General features: G+C 45.2%; 2 protein-coding genes across 2 annotated transcripts in view; one reads left to right on the top strand and one right to left on the bottom strand.

The window, feature by feature from the left end:
- The window catches only part of cdh23 (cadherin-related 23), a 139,697-nt gene that overhangs the window by 7,671 nt on the left and 112,698 nt on the right, over positions 1 to 19,328 (bottom strand). The window contains exons 38-50 of the mRNA XM_037464975.2: positions 8,818 to 9,039; positions 8,583 to 8,702; positions 7,785 to 7,965; positions 7,559 to 7,692; positions 7,028 to 7,237; positions 6,708 to 6,815; positions 4,443 to 4,545; positions 4,154 to 4,279; positions 3,871 to 4,074; positions 3,219 to 3,677; positions 2,973 to 3,089; positions 2,643 to 2,867; positions 44 to 213 (exon numbers count right to left, since the gene is read on the bottom strand). Of these exons, the coding sequence (XP_037320872.2) occupies positions 44 to 213; positions 2,643 to 2,867; positions 2,973 to 3,089; positions 3,219 to 3,677; positions 3,871 to 4,074; positions 4,154 to 4,279; positions 4,443 to 4,545; positions 6,708 to 6,815; positions 7,028 to 7,237; positions 7,559 to 7,692; positions 7,785 to 7,965; positions 8,583 to 8,702; positions 8,818 to 9,039 (2,379 nt within the window). The remainder of the gene's footprint in view (positions 1 to 43; positions 214 to 2,642; positions 2,868 to 2,972; positions 3,090 to 3,218; positions 3,678 to 3,870; positions 4,075 to 4,153; positions 4,280 to 4,442; positions 4,546 to 6,707; positions 6,816 to 7,027; positions 7,238 to 7,558; positions 7,693 to 7,784; positions 7,966 to 8,582; positions 8,703 to 8,817; positions 9,040 to 19,328) is intronic.
- On the top strand, positions 10,146 to 19,220 carry vsir (V-set immunoregulatory receptor). Its single transcript, XM_037464977.2, has 7 exons — positions 10,146 to 10,348; positions 14,480 to 14,893; positions 15,065 to 15,115; positions 15,198 to 15,308; positions 15,528 to 15,555; positions 16,008 to 16,183; positions 17,543 to 19,220. Exons 1-7 carry the CDS (start codon positions 10,204 to 10,206, stop codon positions 17,578 to 17,580), a joined length of 963 nt encoding a protein of 320 aa, XP_037320874.2. The 5' UTR covers positions 10,146 to 10,203; the 3' UTR covers positions 17,581 to 19,220.

Here is a 19,328-nt window from a genome sequence, read left to right on the forward strand (position 1 = left end):
TTAAATTTGGCTTTGGTAGGTTTGTTTGGTTATTCTTTAGTACCTGATATGAAGGTTGTAAGAAGAAGGGGTTGTTGTCATTCACATCCACTATCTGCAGATAAACCGGTAGCTCTGTTATCCTGGGAGGAGTGCCGTGGTCCTGCGCCCGAATTGTGAAATTCAGCCATTGCACCTGCTCGAAGTCTACCGTCTTGTTGGCTACAATCTTACCTGAAATGTTTATGACACACAATGGTGGAGTTAGGATTCATCCAGCCTGTCGCAATAGTCAAGATTTACTGGCGATCAGTGTTAATTTTGGCAGCTATTTTTTATTTAGTCTTAGTCTTTAGACAAAAATGCATGTTAGTAATCCCTTCTTAGTTTTAGTCACATTTATTAGCCATATTAACCTCCTTTTTCTGCCCTTCTCAGGCCCACGGACCCCCTGTGTTGTGTCTACAACTGCATAATAGTCTAGCATACAGTACTTAAGTTGTCCATTAGATATCCCTCCTAGGATAGGTCTATAACAGGGGTGGACAAACCCTTCGCGGGCCACAATGTGTTCTAAAATTGGCCGGGCCAGGAACAAATGTATCAAGTGTTTGTGTGAGCTAATATAAATGACATGTGAAAAATCATTACATGAAAGGATTTGGCTTTTAAAGTAGCAAAGCATTTATTTGCAAGGCAATTTAACACATGTACAACGGTGTAAAGCTCCAGGGACCTAAATGCAACTGTTTACTCGCAATGCTTTGGACATGGCTAACGGAAACTTCATGGTTATTTATTGTTTCCACTGTGAAATTGCTTGTCCCAACAAAAGAGACCTCTTACCTCTAACCGTCCTACAATAGGTGCAATACATTATTTTTTGGGCTGGATCCTAAACCGGCTCAACTGGAGCCCCACGTTTTATTGAACAGTCTTTTCTTTCTCTCTCCTCTTTATTTTTTGGGTTTCATGACCATTTTCTTTTCTTGTGTCTGTCCTCCGGGTTTTCCTCCACCTGTTCTGTGCCGCCACATCCTTCACCTGCACCGAGCAGTTCTATCAAAATTAGGGTTGGGTATCGAGAATCGAGAATCGATTGGAATCGGGACTAGCTTTGCGATTTACCCGGTATCGTTCAAAAGATTAAAATTCGATTCCTAGTTTCGATTCTCAGTCCGCCGGCGCCGACCGGAAATAGAAACCGCTGAACACCAACGAAGAAGCGTCCACCGGAAGTGCTGGCATAACAGAGCGATCGAACATGGATAGCGTCCCGGTTGTTGTGAATTTGTGACGAATCAGACCAGTGTGCGCGCGGGTGCCGGGTGGCCCGAGCGGAGCTCTCCTATCTGTGATGATGAGCAGTGAGGCTGGCGCTGCAAAGGAAAAAAGATTGTGCTAGCAGCCCCCCCCCTCCCCCGTCGACCGCTAGCACCCCTCCCCGTCAGCGAAAGTGTCCCCCTGACCCCCTATGTGTGCCCCGTCTTTGACGCGCTGTGCCGACCGTCCTCCGCTGCCTTCTCCTCTGTCTCCAAGCGTTAGCCCATCAGTGGGAGCAAGGTAACGTTTAAGTACCTGCAGTATCATACACTCATGTGTAAATGTGTTTTTGTGAGGTTTCAAAAATAAAGCTCTCTTGAGGAAAGTGTACCCCTGTAATTTATAATGTTTATACAATATTCAAGTTCATAGTTTGATATTCATATTGTAGTTGAAAACAGCCCTGTTAGAAATTCATAGTAAAGTTAATAAAAAGTTCATAGAATTAACATTGATGGAGAAGGTCAGACTATTTCCTTCAGAAAGACCCTTGGTTAGCTAGCTCATTTAAAATATCTTAAACTTAAACTTTTTTGACCCTGCCTACTAAAAAGAATTTGAATCGAGAATCGTTGGGAACCGGAATCGAAACCAGGAATCGGAAACGTTCAAATTCAAACGATACCCAACCCTAATTAAAAGCCTCCACCTGCCACATGTGCTCGCACGTTCTTTGTTGCTTGGTAACGAAAGTATGGTGGCCAAGGCGGTTTTTTAACACCGTCTTCTCAAGATGTGGTGCGTGAACTGGTTGAAGTGCGCGTGTCTCACGGTCAATGCGTGACGCTTCAGAACCCTGCAATGAGTTTATTATTTAGACTACCGTAACGGACTGTCTCATCCAGCCAAGGAAACGCTGGCTGCCGTCCACAGAAAACGGAGCAGCCAGGTCCGCATGAACATCTCTGCTGGCCGACTAGACCCGAGTCGTTAAACGGGTCTCTAGAGTTCCGAGGAGGAGGAGGAGGCACCAAGGAAGCACACACTCAAACTCACTTAAGCATAAAAGAGTCAGCGCGGTCTGTAGTTCAAAAGAACCACCGCTGCCCCCACAGTACCCAAGCGTTCTGGGTTTGTGAATGATGTAATCATGACACTTTAATAACCGCCATACTTTTCCCATGTTTGTTAGGTGCCTTTAGGGAAAAAAAGTATTGTGACTTCGACAACCACCAACATCTCGTTAATGTCAGTTAGAATAGATTTAGTCATCGTTTTTATTTTTTAAGATCCGTTTTCGTCACAGCTTAGTCATTTCGTCAACGAAATTAATCCTGCTAGCCATAAATGACATCATGACTAAAAATAAAAAGCTCGCTAAGGTGTGCTGGAGGTCTTACCGATAGAAGTGTCCTCCAGTCTGACATATTCTCCCCGGGGCAGGTGGAGCAGCTGGTAGGTGACCTGGCCGTTGGGACCTTTATCGGGGTCCACAGCTGATACTGATAGCAGTGTTGTGCCTGGCTGAGCTCCTTCTAAAATCTTCTCCGTGAAGTTGGACACTCCAAAGGGCCGGAAACGAGGGGCATTGTCATTGACATCCAACACGTTAATGGTTAGTCTCGCTGTAGAGGAGGGGTTATGGTCATAAGGGAGATACAGAGTGAAGATTACTTACTGTAGTATAATGTATAAAACTGAAAGAAAAACTGAAAGAAAAACAGACATACCGTTGGGAACACTTCCTGACGTGTCAATAACTTCACTGGCATTGTCATGGACGGACACGATGATCTCAAATGTAGCTACCAGCTCTCTGTTGATCGGGTTGCGTACAAACACAGCACCTGAAAATTCACCAAAAGACACTTACACAACTGTAAGATTCAGTGTTTCTAGTATATATTGGCCATCATCATCAACAATTAAACTTTGTAGATGAAGAAACCAAATTTTGGTTGAGAGCCATGTCCCACCAGTGTGTAGGTCAATGCCAAATGAGTCCTGAAGCCCATTCACTGGATTGTTCCCATCATCCTTTGCCTCCACTGAAATGATGTAATACTCTAGCCGGGGATTCAGATCAGGGTCCTCAGCGGTGAGCGTGGTGACTACCACACCCGGCGGAGTGGATTCATTGACGTTGATCATGGTTACTGGCTCAATAAAACGGGGTCGAGAGTCGTTGACGTCATCCAGAACTACTGTCAGGGTTGCTGTTCCCGACATGGGGGGTGTGCCACGATCAGTTGCCATGACAACCAGGCGGTAGGACCCGCGCTCTTCTCTGTCAAGGGTGGAGTTGCCCACCAGGACCGCCCCAGAGAGCGAGTCAACGACAAAGCGGTCCTGGGCACCGCTTACCAGGCGATACATAAGCCAGCCATTAGAGCCAGAATCAGCGTCTGTGGCGGACAGCTGAGTCACCACCACGCCTGGTAGAGACAAAGGACACAAACAGTCATTGACGTTCCCAACATGTCAACCCTTAACCGTCACGCAGGGGAGGGAAAGTTAGTATACACAATCTGAGGGGGGGTAAGTGGTTTATTCCATTTACTAAGTTGTCAAAGACAACTGTATGTTGGTGAAAGACATGCACCCAACACCCGAAAACCTTCTACACACCAGAGGGGCTGTTCTCAGGTAGTCGAACACTGAAACTAGAAGGGCTGAAGACAGGAGGGTTGTCATTCTGGTCCAGGATGGTAACCGTGAGGGGGACACTGCTGTTTAAACCTCCTATGTCCTCCGCAACCAGGAACAACTCTACCCGAGGCTCCTGAAACGCCTCACGGTCCAAATTTGCGCCCTGACGCACCAGTATCACACCTAGAGAGAGATGCAGGGGCTTTACCAACTGCATTGGACATTTTACATTTCTCAGTCTGCCGAGGAGTTCAAATGTTACCAGAATATCTCTCCACAGTGAAGAGGTCCACCCTGGGACCCAGCAGGTTGTACTTCACCACAGCATTGGGTCCAATGTCTTTATCCTCAGCCAGAACGGGCCCATTTAACACTGTTACAGTACTGGCTAAAAGACAAAGAGAGGGACAGAACTGCATTTTTACACTAGATGCACAAGTGGGGGAGATGGTGATACAGCCAGGGTTTTGGTACGATGCCCTGTGCTGCAGTTACAGATTTACCCCATGTAAAGGTAAACAGACTCATAAACACAACTGCTTGAGTGCTACCTGCTTCAGAGTTCTCGATGATCTCTGCCCTGTAGCTGGTCCTGGTGAATATTGGCCTGTTGTCATTCTCATCCATAATGGTGATCACTAAAAGGTCTGAATCCTGGTGGGACAAACGAGGGAAATAAACACTTACAACAGCAGGTGATATGGAAAAGACAAATAAGTTAATTGGCCCTCAAAGTGGCAAATTACTAAAAACAGATCCAATGTTACATTACAATCACACCTGATAGGTGTTGCAGTTTTTGGGCTGTGACCACCAACTACTGCCGGTGGTTTCAGTTGTTCTTTGCTAATAAATTGTAAACACATCTCTGCTCAGGTGTTCTACCACAAGCCCTAAAAACTGCTGTTATTAAACTACCAATTATTTAAATTAGTTTTATTCAACAGCTACTCCTACCTCTTGGCCGTACATAACGGTTTTGATGCTTGCAGTCAGATTTTCGACAGTACCACAATCTCAAAACTGCGGCTGGTTGGTTGTTAAGGTTTTCAACAAGATCCACTTAAACACAGACAATGGTAGAATTTCAGTCTTAGTATTACTTGATCTCAGAGCGGCATTTGACACGGTCGACCATGACATACTACTGGACAGATCAGAGTCCCACCCATCAGAATAGGGTGGAACTCTTAACTGGTTTGAAAGACCAAGAATACTGTCTGTAGCTATTTACACATCAGAGCTGAAAACAATGACATGTGGTGTTCCCCGAGGTTCAATACTGGGGCCCCTTCTGTTCATCTACATAGCATATGTCAAACTCGCAGGCAGTGTCGACGGCCCGCCGCTGCAATGTGAATAATTACAGCGTCCCCTCGCATGCGGGGCCGCTTCTAAAAAACGAGAGCCTATTATTTTCTTTATTGCTTTGCACGTACCCCCCGTCGGCCGAATCGTCAGCGCCACTCCCCTCCCTATGATTTAATGGTCTGGCCAGAACATGAAATGAGTTTGACACCCCACATGCTTCCATTAGCTCAGATGATGGAAAACAACATAGATATGCAGATGACACACAAATCTACATTGCTATACCACCAGGGGACTACAATCCAATACAAGGGCTGGGTAAATGCATTGAACAAATCAACAACTGGACGTGCCAAAACTCGCTGCGCACGGCAAGAAAAACACTTGGGTTTGGCTATTGTCTCAAGACACATTAAGAGAGAATCTGTCTTTTTTGTAAAAATATACATATTTTTCAGAAAAAAGAAGGAGCTTTTTTCAATTGGCTGCCCAGTGGTTGAAGACCCCATGATTAGAGGATCTATGTCTCAACAAGATTTGGGAAACCTTGCATGCATTTATCTTCAGTAGACTTGACTACTCTAATGGTGTGTTCACACGTCTCTGTAAAAAGTCAAATCAGAAATGTACAGCTGATCCACAACGGTGCAGCTGGAGTCCTCACTAGGACCAGAAAAGTGGATCACATCACTCCAGTTCTCAAGTTTTTACAGTGGCTTCCTGTCAAACAAAGAATTGACTTCCAAATCCTGCTGTTGGTTTATACAGCACTGAATGGTTTAGGCCCATGGTACATTTATTATCGGCTGATACCTTATGAACTGCCAACCTTAGGTCATCTGGGTCTACTTTCTGTTCCCAGAGTCAAAACTAAACATGGAGAAGCAGCGTTCAGTTTTTTTGCTCCACATAGCTGCAGGTCTGCTGAGTCCCTCAGTTGCTTTAAATCCAGATTAAAGACGTTTCTGTTTGCTGCTGCCTTTAATTAACCATTTCGACATTTTGGTAATAAAATTCTATTCTATCCTTAGTTTTGTTACGTTGTCTTTTTTAATGACTCACCTGGCCTAGAGCTGTTTCTTACCTCTGCCACAGAGGCAACCTTTAAAGTAGGCCTCACTGTTTTTTTAGGTAAAAACCCGCAACCGCAGATTTGGGGGTTCACATGTTCTTAATTGATCAGTTTGCAAGATGTTCTCATTACAAGCAATATGCCGGATATATAGGCCCGTAAAGCCAAGCAAAAAACACTACACTAGTTCGTTAAGGTAGGACACGTACCCCCCCCCACGGCTGCGTCACATTTTCTGAAAATAAGAGTTATACATTTCTATTTGTTGTTGTGTAATGTTTGCGGTGTATTGCTCGACAAAAGCAATGCCATTTGGACTGCGTGCCTTTTATTCACATTATGCTTTTGGGGATATTTGGTTTCTCTGTGGAAATGCCAATGTGGATAGATGTGTGAAGGCTTGCAGCATGGGTGCTCATGCGGGGAGGATTACCCTGCGAGCGATGCGCGGGTTCTCGGGGTTGTCTTTGACGGTGATGGTGAGCGTGTACTCAGCCACTCGCTCTCTGTCGAGGGGTCTGTTCACCTGCACCACCCCTGTCTGATGGACACAGAGAGCAAGGGGTAAGCCATTAGTGTCTTCAGAGAGTCATTCTTCATACAACAGTATTTTAATACATATCACCTGTGCATACTGTTGTGCTACCACAGTACATGTTTCTTTCTCCTACCACATCAGATTTTCAGGAGTAAATTAACAACGCCCGACAGCATCTAGCAATACCCCCGGTTTTTGTTTCCCATAGCCCACACCGTGTCGTTGACGTAGAAGGCTCCGTCCTGGTTGCCCGCGGTGATATTGTAGGTCAGCAGCGCGTTGCGTCCGCTGTCTGCGTCTCGCGCTTGGACCCTGGCCACCAAGGTGTGAATGGCGGCGCCTTCACTCACGCTAGTGTTGTACGGCATGTTCAGGAGTACTGGGTCGTTGTCGTTGATGTCTCGCACATTGACTCCCACCAACACCTGAAGAACACATGGACAAACCAAATCAAAACGTCACCCTTAGGCCAGTTCAACTGGCTCATATTTAATCTACAAATGATATAAAATACTTATATTTTGTCTACAAATAATGCCAAAAAGACAAATGCAAAACAACTTCTGTCAATGTGCTTTAAGCTGTTTTTAAAACAGTTGCTTATACTTGGACCTGTTTAAATAAGTGTTTTTTAGATGTAATGTATGTGCAGTTCTTCAACCTACAGCACAGAAGTTGAGGTTGAAAGGTTGTGGTATGGATGTGGTGAGAGTATGTGTGTGTGTGTTTGTGTAATGAAGGCACACCGAGCTGTTGCGAGACGGGGTTCCCAGGTCTCGGGCTGTGACAGTGATGTTATAGAAGGCTGTCGTTTCTCTGTCCAGCTCCACGTCCTTCCTCACCCGCAGCTCTCCCTCCACAGGGGACACCGTGAACTCACCTGGCAGAGAGACACAGACAAAAGGCTCAGAGACCCGTGTGGTGTGGATTTAATAGTAGATCACGCTCTCCGCTGAACAATCCGGCACTGACTCTGGGGATCTCCACCGGTGATGCTGTACTCCACTTTGCCGTTGAGGCCAGAGTCTTCATCGCTGGCTCTGAGAGTCCAGACCCGAGGTCCTGGCTGACCCTCATCTACCTCGAAGGGGCCCTCAAAGGCTCTTGGGAAAGTGGGTGTCACATCGTTCACGTCTAAGACATTCACCTGCACCTAACCGAAGGAAGGAGGGGGGGTTTAAGATGACATAGTTTTGAGACTACAGCAAAAAGACAACTTCATTTTGTTGTTAAGGTTTTAATCTGCAAGTGGGATGTATAAACATTAACTGACCTGAAGGGTGTGTAAGGATGGATTTGGGTGTTTCTTTTTATTATCTAGTTTTGCCATTTTATCTTTATTTATTGTATGTGTTTAAAAAAAGATTTTTCCTGGAAGGACTTTATTTCATGTTGATACTAGAAGAAATGTGGGGTTGAAACTGAGAAATAAAGCTTTATAATATTTTTAATGAATCCATTCAATGCTTGGTTTAGGAAATAGAAATAAATGGTTATTAAAAGTTTCGAAAACTGAGTAGATGCCAAGTGTGAAAATGATGTACAAATACATGTATATAAACAAATAACAAAAGACAAAATGTACATGAGATCCAACCTGCAAATGTTTGGCTTCTTTGCTACATACATACATGAATGTTTGACAAACTAAAAACTAGAGAGTTGATTTAGCTGTTGATCTAATTGATTCATAATTGAATAAGTTCAGCTCCATTTGTCTCCTTTTTTAAAAATCAAATTAGTGTCATAATCAAAATAAAGCATAATTACTGTTGTGCTAGATGTCAGGCGAAGAGCAGGCTTTGGACACTGGTCCGTAGCTGTGACGACCAGCGCGTATTGTCCGTTGCTGATCTCGTAGTCCAGCTCCTTCACGGCTGTAATTCTCCCCTAAATGCACACAGACACACACACACACAGACACACACACACACACACACAGGTTAATGAATGCCTTTATTTTGTGCACAGTTAACACACCACAACAACATTGATCTTGTCTTACCGTGATGCTGTTTATATTAAAGGTCTGGATCAGGTTTCCTTTAGCAATGGCATATCTTAAGGTGCCGTTCAAACCCTCATCGGGGTCGATGGCGGTTACCGTGGCGATGGTGGCCCCCACGGTTTCTGGTCCCTCGCTCAGCACTGTGACGTACTCCTCCTCGGGAAACTCCGGGGCGTTGTCGTTCTCGTCCACAATGTGAACGTAGATGGTGGTTGAGGTCTACGTGACACACAGGCACGTTTTTAAATCAAATCTGCTGACAACACGGGTTTCGTTTGTCGTGGAAAATGTGTGTTAGACATGAAGAATGCATGATCAGTTCATTTCTCATAGTTTGCTATTGTGACGGGGCTCCGAATCCTTCACACTTGGCGTGCCTTATTGTGAAGAGGGTCGTGGTGTCTCGAGGTTAAAATAAGATGAAACCTTGCAGAGGTCTGAAGGTCTGGCCATAATAAACATTTATTAACGTGGGAACAACTGTTTTTTTATTTTATTTTTATTCTTATTTTTTATTAACTGGATGTACGGTCGCCCAGCATGAAGTATCAGCTGGAGTGGAATTTTTACTTTCATAGTAATAATAATGCACTCAACAGAATAGTACATTCATCATAATGATGCTGAAAGATCTAAATGCGATTTATCATTATTATCATTAGAGAGCAAAAGGACAAAAAAAAACATCAGCAAGATCATCTGGTAATTCCTGTTTGTCCAACTACTCAATCAGGCCAGTCATCAGTAACGTTTCTCTACAGGTGCTGCAGCCACTCGAGCATGTAGAGAGGGCACACAGCTCTGTCTTCAATTATGATGTGCATATGTGACATTTAATATCAGGTTTCTCCACATCAACCAATGAAAGATTCTGATTCAAAGGGAAAAGTACTATTGTTTGGAACTACGGTTGAGCGTTGAGTCAGTTCCTGCTCCACCAGTTGGAGCTGGTAAGTCCAACTGGTTAAAGAGGCAGTTGAAGTTTCACAATATTATCTCTGCATCAGCTGTTAGCGGTTTGTGTGTGTGTCTGTGTGTGTGTGAATATGCAAACTATAACAGCAACATGTACATTCACGTTTGTTATTTGGCTGATGCTTTCAATCAAGATGAAACGGAACCAAAACACGAAATATAGTTACGATATATAGTTTGTATAGATGATTGATTATATAGTGATTGAACATGAGGATTATCCGCAAAACTCATGGGGGCGAGAGAGAGAGAGTGTGAGAGAGAGAGAGAGAGAGAGTGTGACAGCAGGGGGAGGAGTGTGTTGCATCACGTTGCACAGGCTGAACTCCACCCCGAGGCTCCGTGGGGTCCAGTCTGCGTGGTGTCGCTAGAGAGACGTGTTGCACAGGCGTTCAGCGCGCTCCGTGGATGATATCGTCAGTCACTTTTATTTTGATTTTGGTTCGCTCCACGTTCAACGTGCAGGCCATGGAGCGAGGATCAGCGTGTCGGACATCCCCGTGGGGAAAGAAGGCTCTGTTCTGGTTCTCGGTTGTGTTTCACGTCATTGGAGGTAAGTCCGAGGGAACTTGGCTGCGGAGAGGCGACTTGTGCACGTCTGCCTTTGAGTGACACGGCTGGATGCGATGATGGGGAAGATACGTGCGGGGGCACACTGTATGAAACACTGTATGCAAGCAGTGTCACTCCATATGTCGGAGAGGCTCGTGCTTCGTCTCCGAAACACCGCGAATGAACAAAAATACGTGTTTTAAAAAGTTTGCTGTTGACATTAACATTTTCCGAGCGTCAACAAGGCCGTTCGGTCTTTATTTGCTGATGTTGTTGTTGTTGTTTTAGAGAGGGAACATCTGGTGCGAAGCAGCTCCAAAGCCCCACCCAGGGGACGCGGCGGGGTGTAAACGCACTTCATGGTCTGCTCGTAGAGTCCTCAGAAAACAGCCACAATTTGGTGGGGGAGTCTTCGACGTTTTTAGACTGCGGAGTCTTTAAAATGGACAGAAGTTTAGAGGACGGGGCGTGCGTGGTGCCCCGCTGCGGGACCTTTGCGAACGCTGCGCGCGCCTGCGCACGGCTATTTGGTTGACCTGTGCATTCATGCAAACATTGAAATAAAAAAAATTAAAAAACGGTTACATTTTCACGGTATCGAAGAAAAACTTTGGCAGTGCTCCCTCGATAAAGTGAATATTTCTTATTCTTGAAGTTTAGACAAGTGGCGCAGGAGGAGGCGGCAGAAGCAGCTGTTTCCTCCGGGGCGCAGGGTGCTGCGATTCAAACGCCCCGGAAACACTGCAGAGGTTTTGAGCTTTAAGATTTAGATAAACATGCAAGTACGTCGACGAGTGACGTTCACTGAACTTTTTGGCTAACCCATCCCGCACAAAACTCTTCATTACACAAACATGTTTAGTTTTTTTTAAATGTTTGTAGCCCCGTTTTCTAAGTAACGTTATATTCTTTTAAAATCTCCTGCACAGGCCTTTAAAACTCAGAGGCTCCAGAAAAATACCCAATAGGCTGACAGTCTAACCTTAGAACTGCTCCCTTCAGCCCTTTTGTGTCTTTTGGGTATGTTAGTTTCCTTCCTCTAACCCTATGGAAAAACAGCCATTTGTGCTGCTGCCAATAATGTCGTCCTCCACAAAAGTGGACTTGAGATAAACAGAGGGATAATCAGCGCCTCGGCCCTTTCCTCTGGGTCTAGATAAGCACTTAGCTCCCCATGGAGGACAATGGCACTTTCCCAAAACGGTTAATAAACGCCACAGGATGCGGCTGCTCCTTCTTTCTCCGTCCCTGCTACTTTCTTCTCCTGCTGTGACAGTTCGTCTCGCTCATTGATCCTCTGACCTAAATGAACACATCATTATTAGGGTGTACTGATAAAAAGAAACAAAAGGGCTTCCCGGGTCAATGTCATCAGGCGGCCCGCCCAGGGACTAGCAGTGTGCAGCAGTAGTGTGGGTGCATGAGAGGAAGGGGAGCTCCCTGGTCCTTCTATGGCTCTCTGTGTTATGACATTTTAAGTTGTTTTACATGTGTAGCTGACATCTTGTTTTTTTTTTAAATGTTTGATATGAGCAAGGGTGAGAAGGCAAAGACTGGGAAAACCCCACTGGCCTTCATTTCTTCCATTTAAAGGATGTCTTTCCCAAACATAGGGCAAAGACCAGAATTAAATCACTTAGTTTAAATTCAGTAATTATGAAATTTCAGCTGCATTGTTGCTGCGGCTCAACAAAGACATTATGGGGTAATCGTGTTTGTAACACTGTCTTTACACAATCATTCACTTACGTCAGTGGATGTGAATGTATGTAATAGATTTAGAGGAAGAGGAAGGTTGCGACTGGGACTGAGTGTCCCCTTTATTCAAACCACACTTATACAAACAAGTTTAGCGCCGATATGCTCCCAAGCTTAAAGACAGTGAATGAAAGTAATCACATGTCGTGAGCTTCTTCACTGACCCTGAACCGCTGAGGACTAGGGAGGGTCTGAAGGGGCACATACTAACACTTCCCATTACTGAAAAGATGCTTAAGGATTGTAATGCCAGAAGCTTCAACTGAAACTCACACTTTCTTGGTGTGTGTGTGTGTGTGTGTGTTTGTGGAGGGACTAATCTGGGATCCTCCTGCTGGTTTCATTTACACCCTGTAACGGGCTGGATAATCATTACCATTACAGTAGGTGTGAAAAGGGGTGGAGTCTGAAGTGTGTGTGTTACAGCATTTGTACAAACACAGATAGAGAACAAGTGAAAGGATACCAGATTTTCCAGTCAGGTATGTTCAATAGTTGGTATTGTATTGGCACTTCATCACTACAGAAGAAGAATAATTAGATATACTGGTTGTAATAGTTATACTTAGGGTCATTCCAGGAGATATGAAGGCAGGTTTAATTAATTCGCAACGGCTCGGCTGCATGTAAGAAAGCTGTCAAACGTAACATATCCCAAACAGGTGGCTCAAAACAAAGGAGGGCCTGTGTCGGGCCCTGAGGGGCTATCAGGCTCCTGAGAACAGAGATCAGAGAAGGAAACTTAGATCCATAATGGAGCCAAAACACAGATGTCTTGTTTCACGTTGGTTCCAGGCTCGGGCCAGAGATATCTGTCAGTCGTTACCTGGCTGCCGCCACATCAAGACGGCTCAGACAATGCTGACGCCTCATCGAATTGACACAGAATACGGCACAAATCCATCTCCTTTTTGGTGTAAATAAGGCGATAGAAAGCGCCGAGGAGTCGAGGCAGGACGGCAGGGCGGGTGTGAAACTGGAGAGGAGAAGGGCTTCCCCTCCTATTGTCCCCCCCCCTCGCAGGCCGGAACAGCCGCGAGGGCAACAGTTTCACTTGAATCACGCACCCTGATCTTCCTTTTGCTGCGGAGTTCACAAAGAGCGTGGCACGTACCCTGGACTCTGCGACACACACGTACGGATTACAGAAAACAAGCACGGCTAAATCAAATGGCAGCTACTGTACCTCCTGTCAGGCAGCGCAAACCAACTAATCGCATGCAGGCGTTGACGTTCACACTAAAAAAAATCCAAAAGGCTCTTTTATGTTGCATCTGTGGCCTTCACATGAAAATATATTTGTAGTGCAAAAAAACATCAATTTCCTGCTATACAGTGCATGAAACAAACCTGCTGCTTTGGCCCTTTCCCTGGGTTTAAACTTCCCGTGACATACAGCATGTGTTTGGACTTTGATGGCAGACAGAACACACCTGCAGTGACTTCATTACTGATTGGGGTACGGGTCAGGGGGGGGCCACCGGTTTGAAATGATCAGCCCACAGGGAGCCGAACAGCATCAGCTGTGGCCCTTCACATTCCGCTTCAAGTAATGAGGAAGAGGAGTGGAAGCCGTATTCGCGTGGCAGGGCGACTCGGGAAGGAAGTCCACTCCTCAAACTCCGGCCCCCGCCAGATATCCTCCACACACGGACACACAGATTTGACTGCTCATCGGTGTGCAACTGCAAACAATGCATGCTTGCATGCATGCTTCCCTTGCACTGCACTGCACCCCCACACATTCTACACTCACTGACACGGCCTTCCTGGGTTGCCCGCATTTGTAAATGCATGAACCACAATCTGTTCCAGGCAGCGGGGTAGTTGTGACCTATCGAAGCAAACGGGGCCAGAGTTGTGGTGTTGTGTTACATGCAGGATTTATAGAAAGCCGTTCATTACGAATAATCCGCGGGAAACCGTCTTATTTCAGCTTTAAATCCTATTGAGATTGGTAGTTTCAATGATTTAACTTTTTGCCAGCCCACTCAAGTTATGTAACGCTTCATGCTCTTGAAGCGTTACATAACTCTGAATATGAAACCTCAGAAAAAGTAGCTGCCACGTCCATCAGAGTAATAGTATTTTTACAAAATACACTCATGTCTTTCCTCTGGCTTTTATTTGTCATTTCAGAGATTTGTCTGCCCTGGGTGGGCTTCTTACACACACACACATTTCTACTGTCTACAAATCCCAGCTACTTTACTAGGGATAACATTCTTTAACAAAAAGAGGTATCAGCTTTCACCCAAAGCCTTTGTGTTGTAAAAGCTTGTATGCCGTGAAACACAACAAGGAGGTCGAAGGTCAGGACATATACTGTTGTATTTGTTACCTACTATCTACCATTCTTGTCTTTTCTCTCTAGGTAAAGGCGACACGTCCCACGCCCACTCCACTCTAAGTGTTTCCGTCCCCAACCTGTACTACACCTGTCCCGAGGGGGCGACAGTCCAACTGGTGTGTGACCAGCGAGGGGCCACCTTGCACTCCAATGATGTCCTGCAGCGCAGCTGGCTTTTCACGCCCCACAGTGACCAGCACTGCAAGGGACCGGCGGGCCCACGCCACACCACCTGGGGCCATTCACACGGGAACCACAGCCTGCCGCCGGGGTTGCAGTATGGATCTACAGAGCACAACTTCTGGGTGCTTTTGAAGAATGTGAGCCACGCTGACCAGGGCCGCTACTGCTGCATGCTCCTGGACCTCCATCGGGAACACAAACACACCACCCTCGTGCAGAAACCCCACAGCCACGTCATCCTGCATGTGACACCACGTAAGGACTCAAAATGCGTGGCTGTGAATGTGCATTAGCTTATGTGTCAGGCTCTGATCGTGTGTATTGTGGTGAGCTTAAACATAAACATTGGACGTATCGGTTGTACACTGAGGTGATGCTAGCTGGAGCAGTCAGTCACATACTGCATGTGTTTTGTTGTCTTTCCAGGGAGATATGGGTCTCAGGAATGCACTGTCTGGAATCCAACACCAGCTGGAGGTATGTCACCTTACTGAAGCCTTCAAGGCCAACCAAGGACTAGCCTAGTGTCTGTGTTTATTTCACGGTCTCTCTTCCCCAGGCACCGTGCCGGTGGCCTTGGCCGTAGCAGCCTGCATCTTGGCCCTGCTGTCTTTGCCTCTCATTCTGGTGCTGGTGTACAAACAGAGGCAGAACTCCCAGTCAAGCAGGCGTACGTAATACTGCACAAACAAGCACACACGCATTCATTCATGCTGCATAAATGTCTCACACCGGGTCCCCTGTGGTGTTTTGTCCGACACATATTTCCTGTCTCTGAGAAGGATTGACTGTATTGCACACAGTAGGAAGTGCATTCACACATTTCCATCGCGTTCGGCTGCGTTTCAATATATTCACAATGGCCCATTTCCCGCTTCCTCTCTCCCAGGTGCACAAGAGCTGGTGAGGATGGACAGGTACGTTTTCCCACAGTCCGTCAGGCAGCTGGTTCCATAGCACAGCTGCTCTTTAGACTGAATGGATATTCCACTGTGAAGTGGCCACAACACGTCTTGCACAAAAGGGGGTTTTCAGCCACAACATGACGAGACCAAAGCGTAGTACAACTCTGTGGAGAATTCCTATTAACACGCGCTCACCAAAGACAAATAGCTTCAAAACGTTTAGGAATCGTCACTTGCTACATTTATTTTTGACACTTAATTACTGCACAATGAAAATGATCTAGCCCGAAACAATCAGTCTTCACACTGTACATTATGTTGCTGTTACTTTTAGAACATAAAACAGAGCCATAGGAACATTCTAAACATCTTGAGCAACACGTGAATGTTGAAACAGTTTATTTTGTCATATTGGAAATGTCTCAATGTCTGTGTTCCCCTCTCTTGTGCGTGCGTGCTTGCAGTGAGGCTCAAGGCCACGAGAACCCCGTGTTTCTTGGGGGATCGCCGCAGATTAAGACCCGCACCGTTTCTCAGATAATGACCAGGCAGTCCTCGGAGACGGGACGCCACCTGTTGTCTGAGCCAGGAACCCCCCTCTCTCCTCCTGCACACGGGGACGTATTCTTTCCAATAGAGGGTAGGAACCACACACACACACACACAACCTCGCAAAGGATGGAATATGCAACTCTGGGTGTCTTTCACTGAAGGAGTGAGCTTCCTTGTTGCCTAATTAACTAGATTTTGAATACATACACCTGACTCGCCTGACATGCTAGTTTGATATTCCGTACTCAAGCAATGGCACTTCATTGCACAAGGACAGATTTCTTAATGTACGGGCAGTATGGCCCTCTGATGAAATCAAAGAAACTCCGTGGCTGTGCCAGCTTTAGCTGAAACATCCTGTGTCAAACATCTAAACTGGAGGCTCACACTCAAACAGCTGGGTTGAGTCTCTTCTCCCAAACACCAGTGAAACCACCTGCTTATGTTGTCACCCTGGGTCATTCTTCTCTTGCCTCACTCGCGAGCCATTTTCCACCCCCCAGCACTCTGGTTTAGCACTAATGGCCCCTTCGGCCGTTCTCTCCGACCGCACTTGAAATAATACTGAAACATTAGTTACGGTGAAGGGGTTCAATCCGGAGTGTTTTTCTACGGATTCCTGGGGCACCTGTGCAGACATTCCAGGCATACTGAGGTGGATTGAAATGTGCTACTCTTATGACCTGTCAAGTCTGAGAAAATTCTATGCAACACTTACTGGAACTCTTGACAATAAACCGCATGTAAGACATGATCAGCAAAAACAGAGGGTGAAACTGGGCCACCCACACTTGGTGAGTCCTATGAGATGTAGAGGCTTTAGCTGATGGGGCCCTAGTGCATTCTGGTAATGAGTAATGTCACCAGTGAGAAAACCCTGGTTAATGATAATTGACAGATGGAATATTCATCTCAAATTACAGAACTGTTCCTCCTCGAAAGCGTGCAAGGACTATTGATGAAATCATCTACAACCAAAGAACACCCCAACATGTGTTACACTTGTCACAGTGGATTTTCCAGTTGGAAACCATTTCTCTTCAATAGTCTACAAAAGCTATATCGAATAAGTTTGGTTTTGAGCCTGAGGTTAATTGTTGCGTTGAGGGAAGCCACCCTTCGGGTTTCTTGTTCATCTTTTTCTGACCGTTGACCTTTAGCTGAGAGGAATTTGACGCAAAGCAGTTCCCGCTTATCTCCAAATGTCGCAACTACTTGAGTTCTTCTGCTTTTTAATCAGTTCCCAGTGAAACACATCTTTTCATCAGTCATTCTGTGTGCTGACTCTAATCAAGGAAGGATGAAAAAAATAAATGCTCTCATGTTTTCTGTCTTCCATTATAGGCAGGGACTGCAAGTCATACTTCTTTTATATCAAAATTTCCACATACATTTTGATAACTATGTTTCTTATGCTGTCACTGAAGTGCGCTTTTCTCTATTCCAGACACCATCCCTGAGTCTCCGGACTTCCTGCAGCTTTAGAGGGGTTGGAACCTCGTGCATTGCTCTGACTGCTGACCCCCTTTCCTCTTCTCTCTGCCCCCAGAGGGTTGTTGACCTTATCAGCTGCCTCATAATAACTCCTGCTGGATTCTAGTCCCGTACATTGTCTGGCCCGCAGGAGGGAACGGACTGCCTTTTCTTACTCAAAAAAACGTTTTCCACCTGCAACAGCAGCTGCAGGTCACTTGCTGTGGCAGGGATGTGGTCGCTGTGTGATGTTCCACCTGCACAATGACCAACGGGGGCCCGTTGCTTGAGACAAATACAAGGTGTCGAGGGTGGGGGTCCCGTCATGTGCTGAGGTGGCAGGTCAAGAGTGATTAAACAGTGCTGTGGACTTAAACTTATTTTAAGGAACAGGAAAAGCCTTCACTTTCTCAGTTCATCTTGGGCTCTGTAAATCAAACCAAAGAACTGCCCCGTTACTCTGCTTTTGGTTGATTGGGCGTGAACGCATAGCAAGCCATCCACGCGAACAAGTGCTAGAAAATAAAATATATAAAACTTTTAAAGTTCCAATCCAACGGATCCATATACTGAAGATATTTCATTTGGTAACCATGCAGAAAAATGACGACCCAAATTCTCCCTCAGTCCTTGTGAAACTGTTGACATATCTCACTCCAGTTGTACTAGTCAGTAAGAGGTGGACTGGAACCCAAACATCGTCATCCCTGTGATTGTAAGAAAGGGCTCATTTAAGGGCTCATGTAATAAAGGGCTTCATGGGGAGGCTCATTGGTCGGAGAACTCTCAGTATCCTTGTTGAGAGTTTTTGTTCCATTACACGGTTCCTCTGTGTCATACCCACTTGGCCTCGGCTTCTTTTCTCTTCTCTCTTTGCTACCTCAGTTACTGCCTCAGCTGCTCTAAATACTCCCCTTCCTTCCTGTACTCAGAAACGCAGCACTTCACAGCGGCCTTAAATCTATACGAGCATGGGGAAGTGTTTAGAAAATCATTTTAAATAACAGTGGATGTCATTTAAAGTTCATTACGAATAATATGTTTATTCATTTTCTCTTGAATGTATCTCAACCACTTTTAATCACTGCCACTGCAACAATCCTTTTTGCTCCGATATCATGTGTCTGGATTTGATTGATTGAGTACATTAGTGCTCATTCCCATTGGTTTTTAAGTGCAATTTGATGTTAATATGTAAATACTATTCAGCACGTGTGGAGGGATGGAAATGGAATGTTGACGAAATCGTAAGGCCGACGGAGAGAGAAAATAAGAAATAAATCAAATCACGTTATTAATGATTATAAATAATTGATAATTTAACTGTGGGAGACTGTGATTAACCAGTGGGGATTTTTCATATTTAGTTTAAAAATGTTCAGCAGGTGCTCAACAAAAATCATCTCCAAAATATGTGTAGCAGGTATATAGAAGAAGATACCATTTGTTTGTGTTTATTGAGATGTAAGAACTTGATGAGTAGTCAAACCAAAGTTTTTTTGTGTGTGGGTGGGTTTGGTGTGTGTTCTCAGATTTTGGGTTACAGTGTCAAGAATCACTTGTGTTGAGTGTGCATTTGCATACAAGTCTGTATTGGTATGTAATTGTCTGTTTTATACTGTAAAAAGCTTGTATTAAACAAATACACAGATCAGTGCAGCAACATCTTTTTTATTGCATTTAAAGTGTCCTGGTTGTGGCTTGCATAATAGAGTGGAACTCTGAAAGCCGTGTGTCTAGTCTTTGAACTCATTGTGCTT

This window comes from Pungitius pungitius, chromosome 13, assembly GCF_949316345.1.
Source record: "Pungitius pungitius chromosome 13, fPunPun2.1, whole genome shotgun sequence".
Taxonomy (NCBI): domain Eukaryota; kingdom Metazoa; phylum Chordata; class Actinopteri; order Perciformes; family Gasterosteidae; genus Pungitius; species Pungitius pungitius.

Bases quoted from the DNA above. Each gene is read 5' to 3' on its own strand.
- vsir (XM_037464977.2), top strand. From the start codon at position 10,204: ATGATATCGTCAGTCACTTTTATTTTGATTTTGGTTCGCTCCACGTTC. The intron at 14,894-15,064 runs GTAAGGACTCAA...TTGTCTTTCCAG, and splicing joins CATCCTGCATGTGACACCAC to GGAGATATGGGTCTCAGGAA. The intron at 15,556-16,007 runs GTACGTTTTCCC...GCGTGCTTGCAG, and splicing joins GAGCTGGTGAGGATGGACAG to TGAGGCTCAAGGCCACGAGA.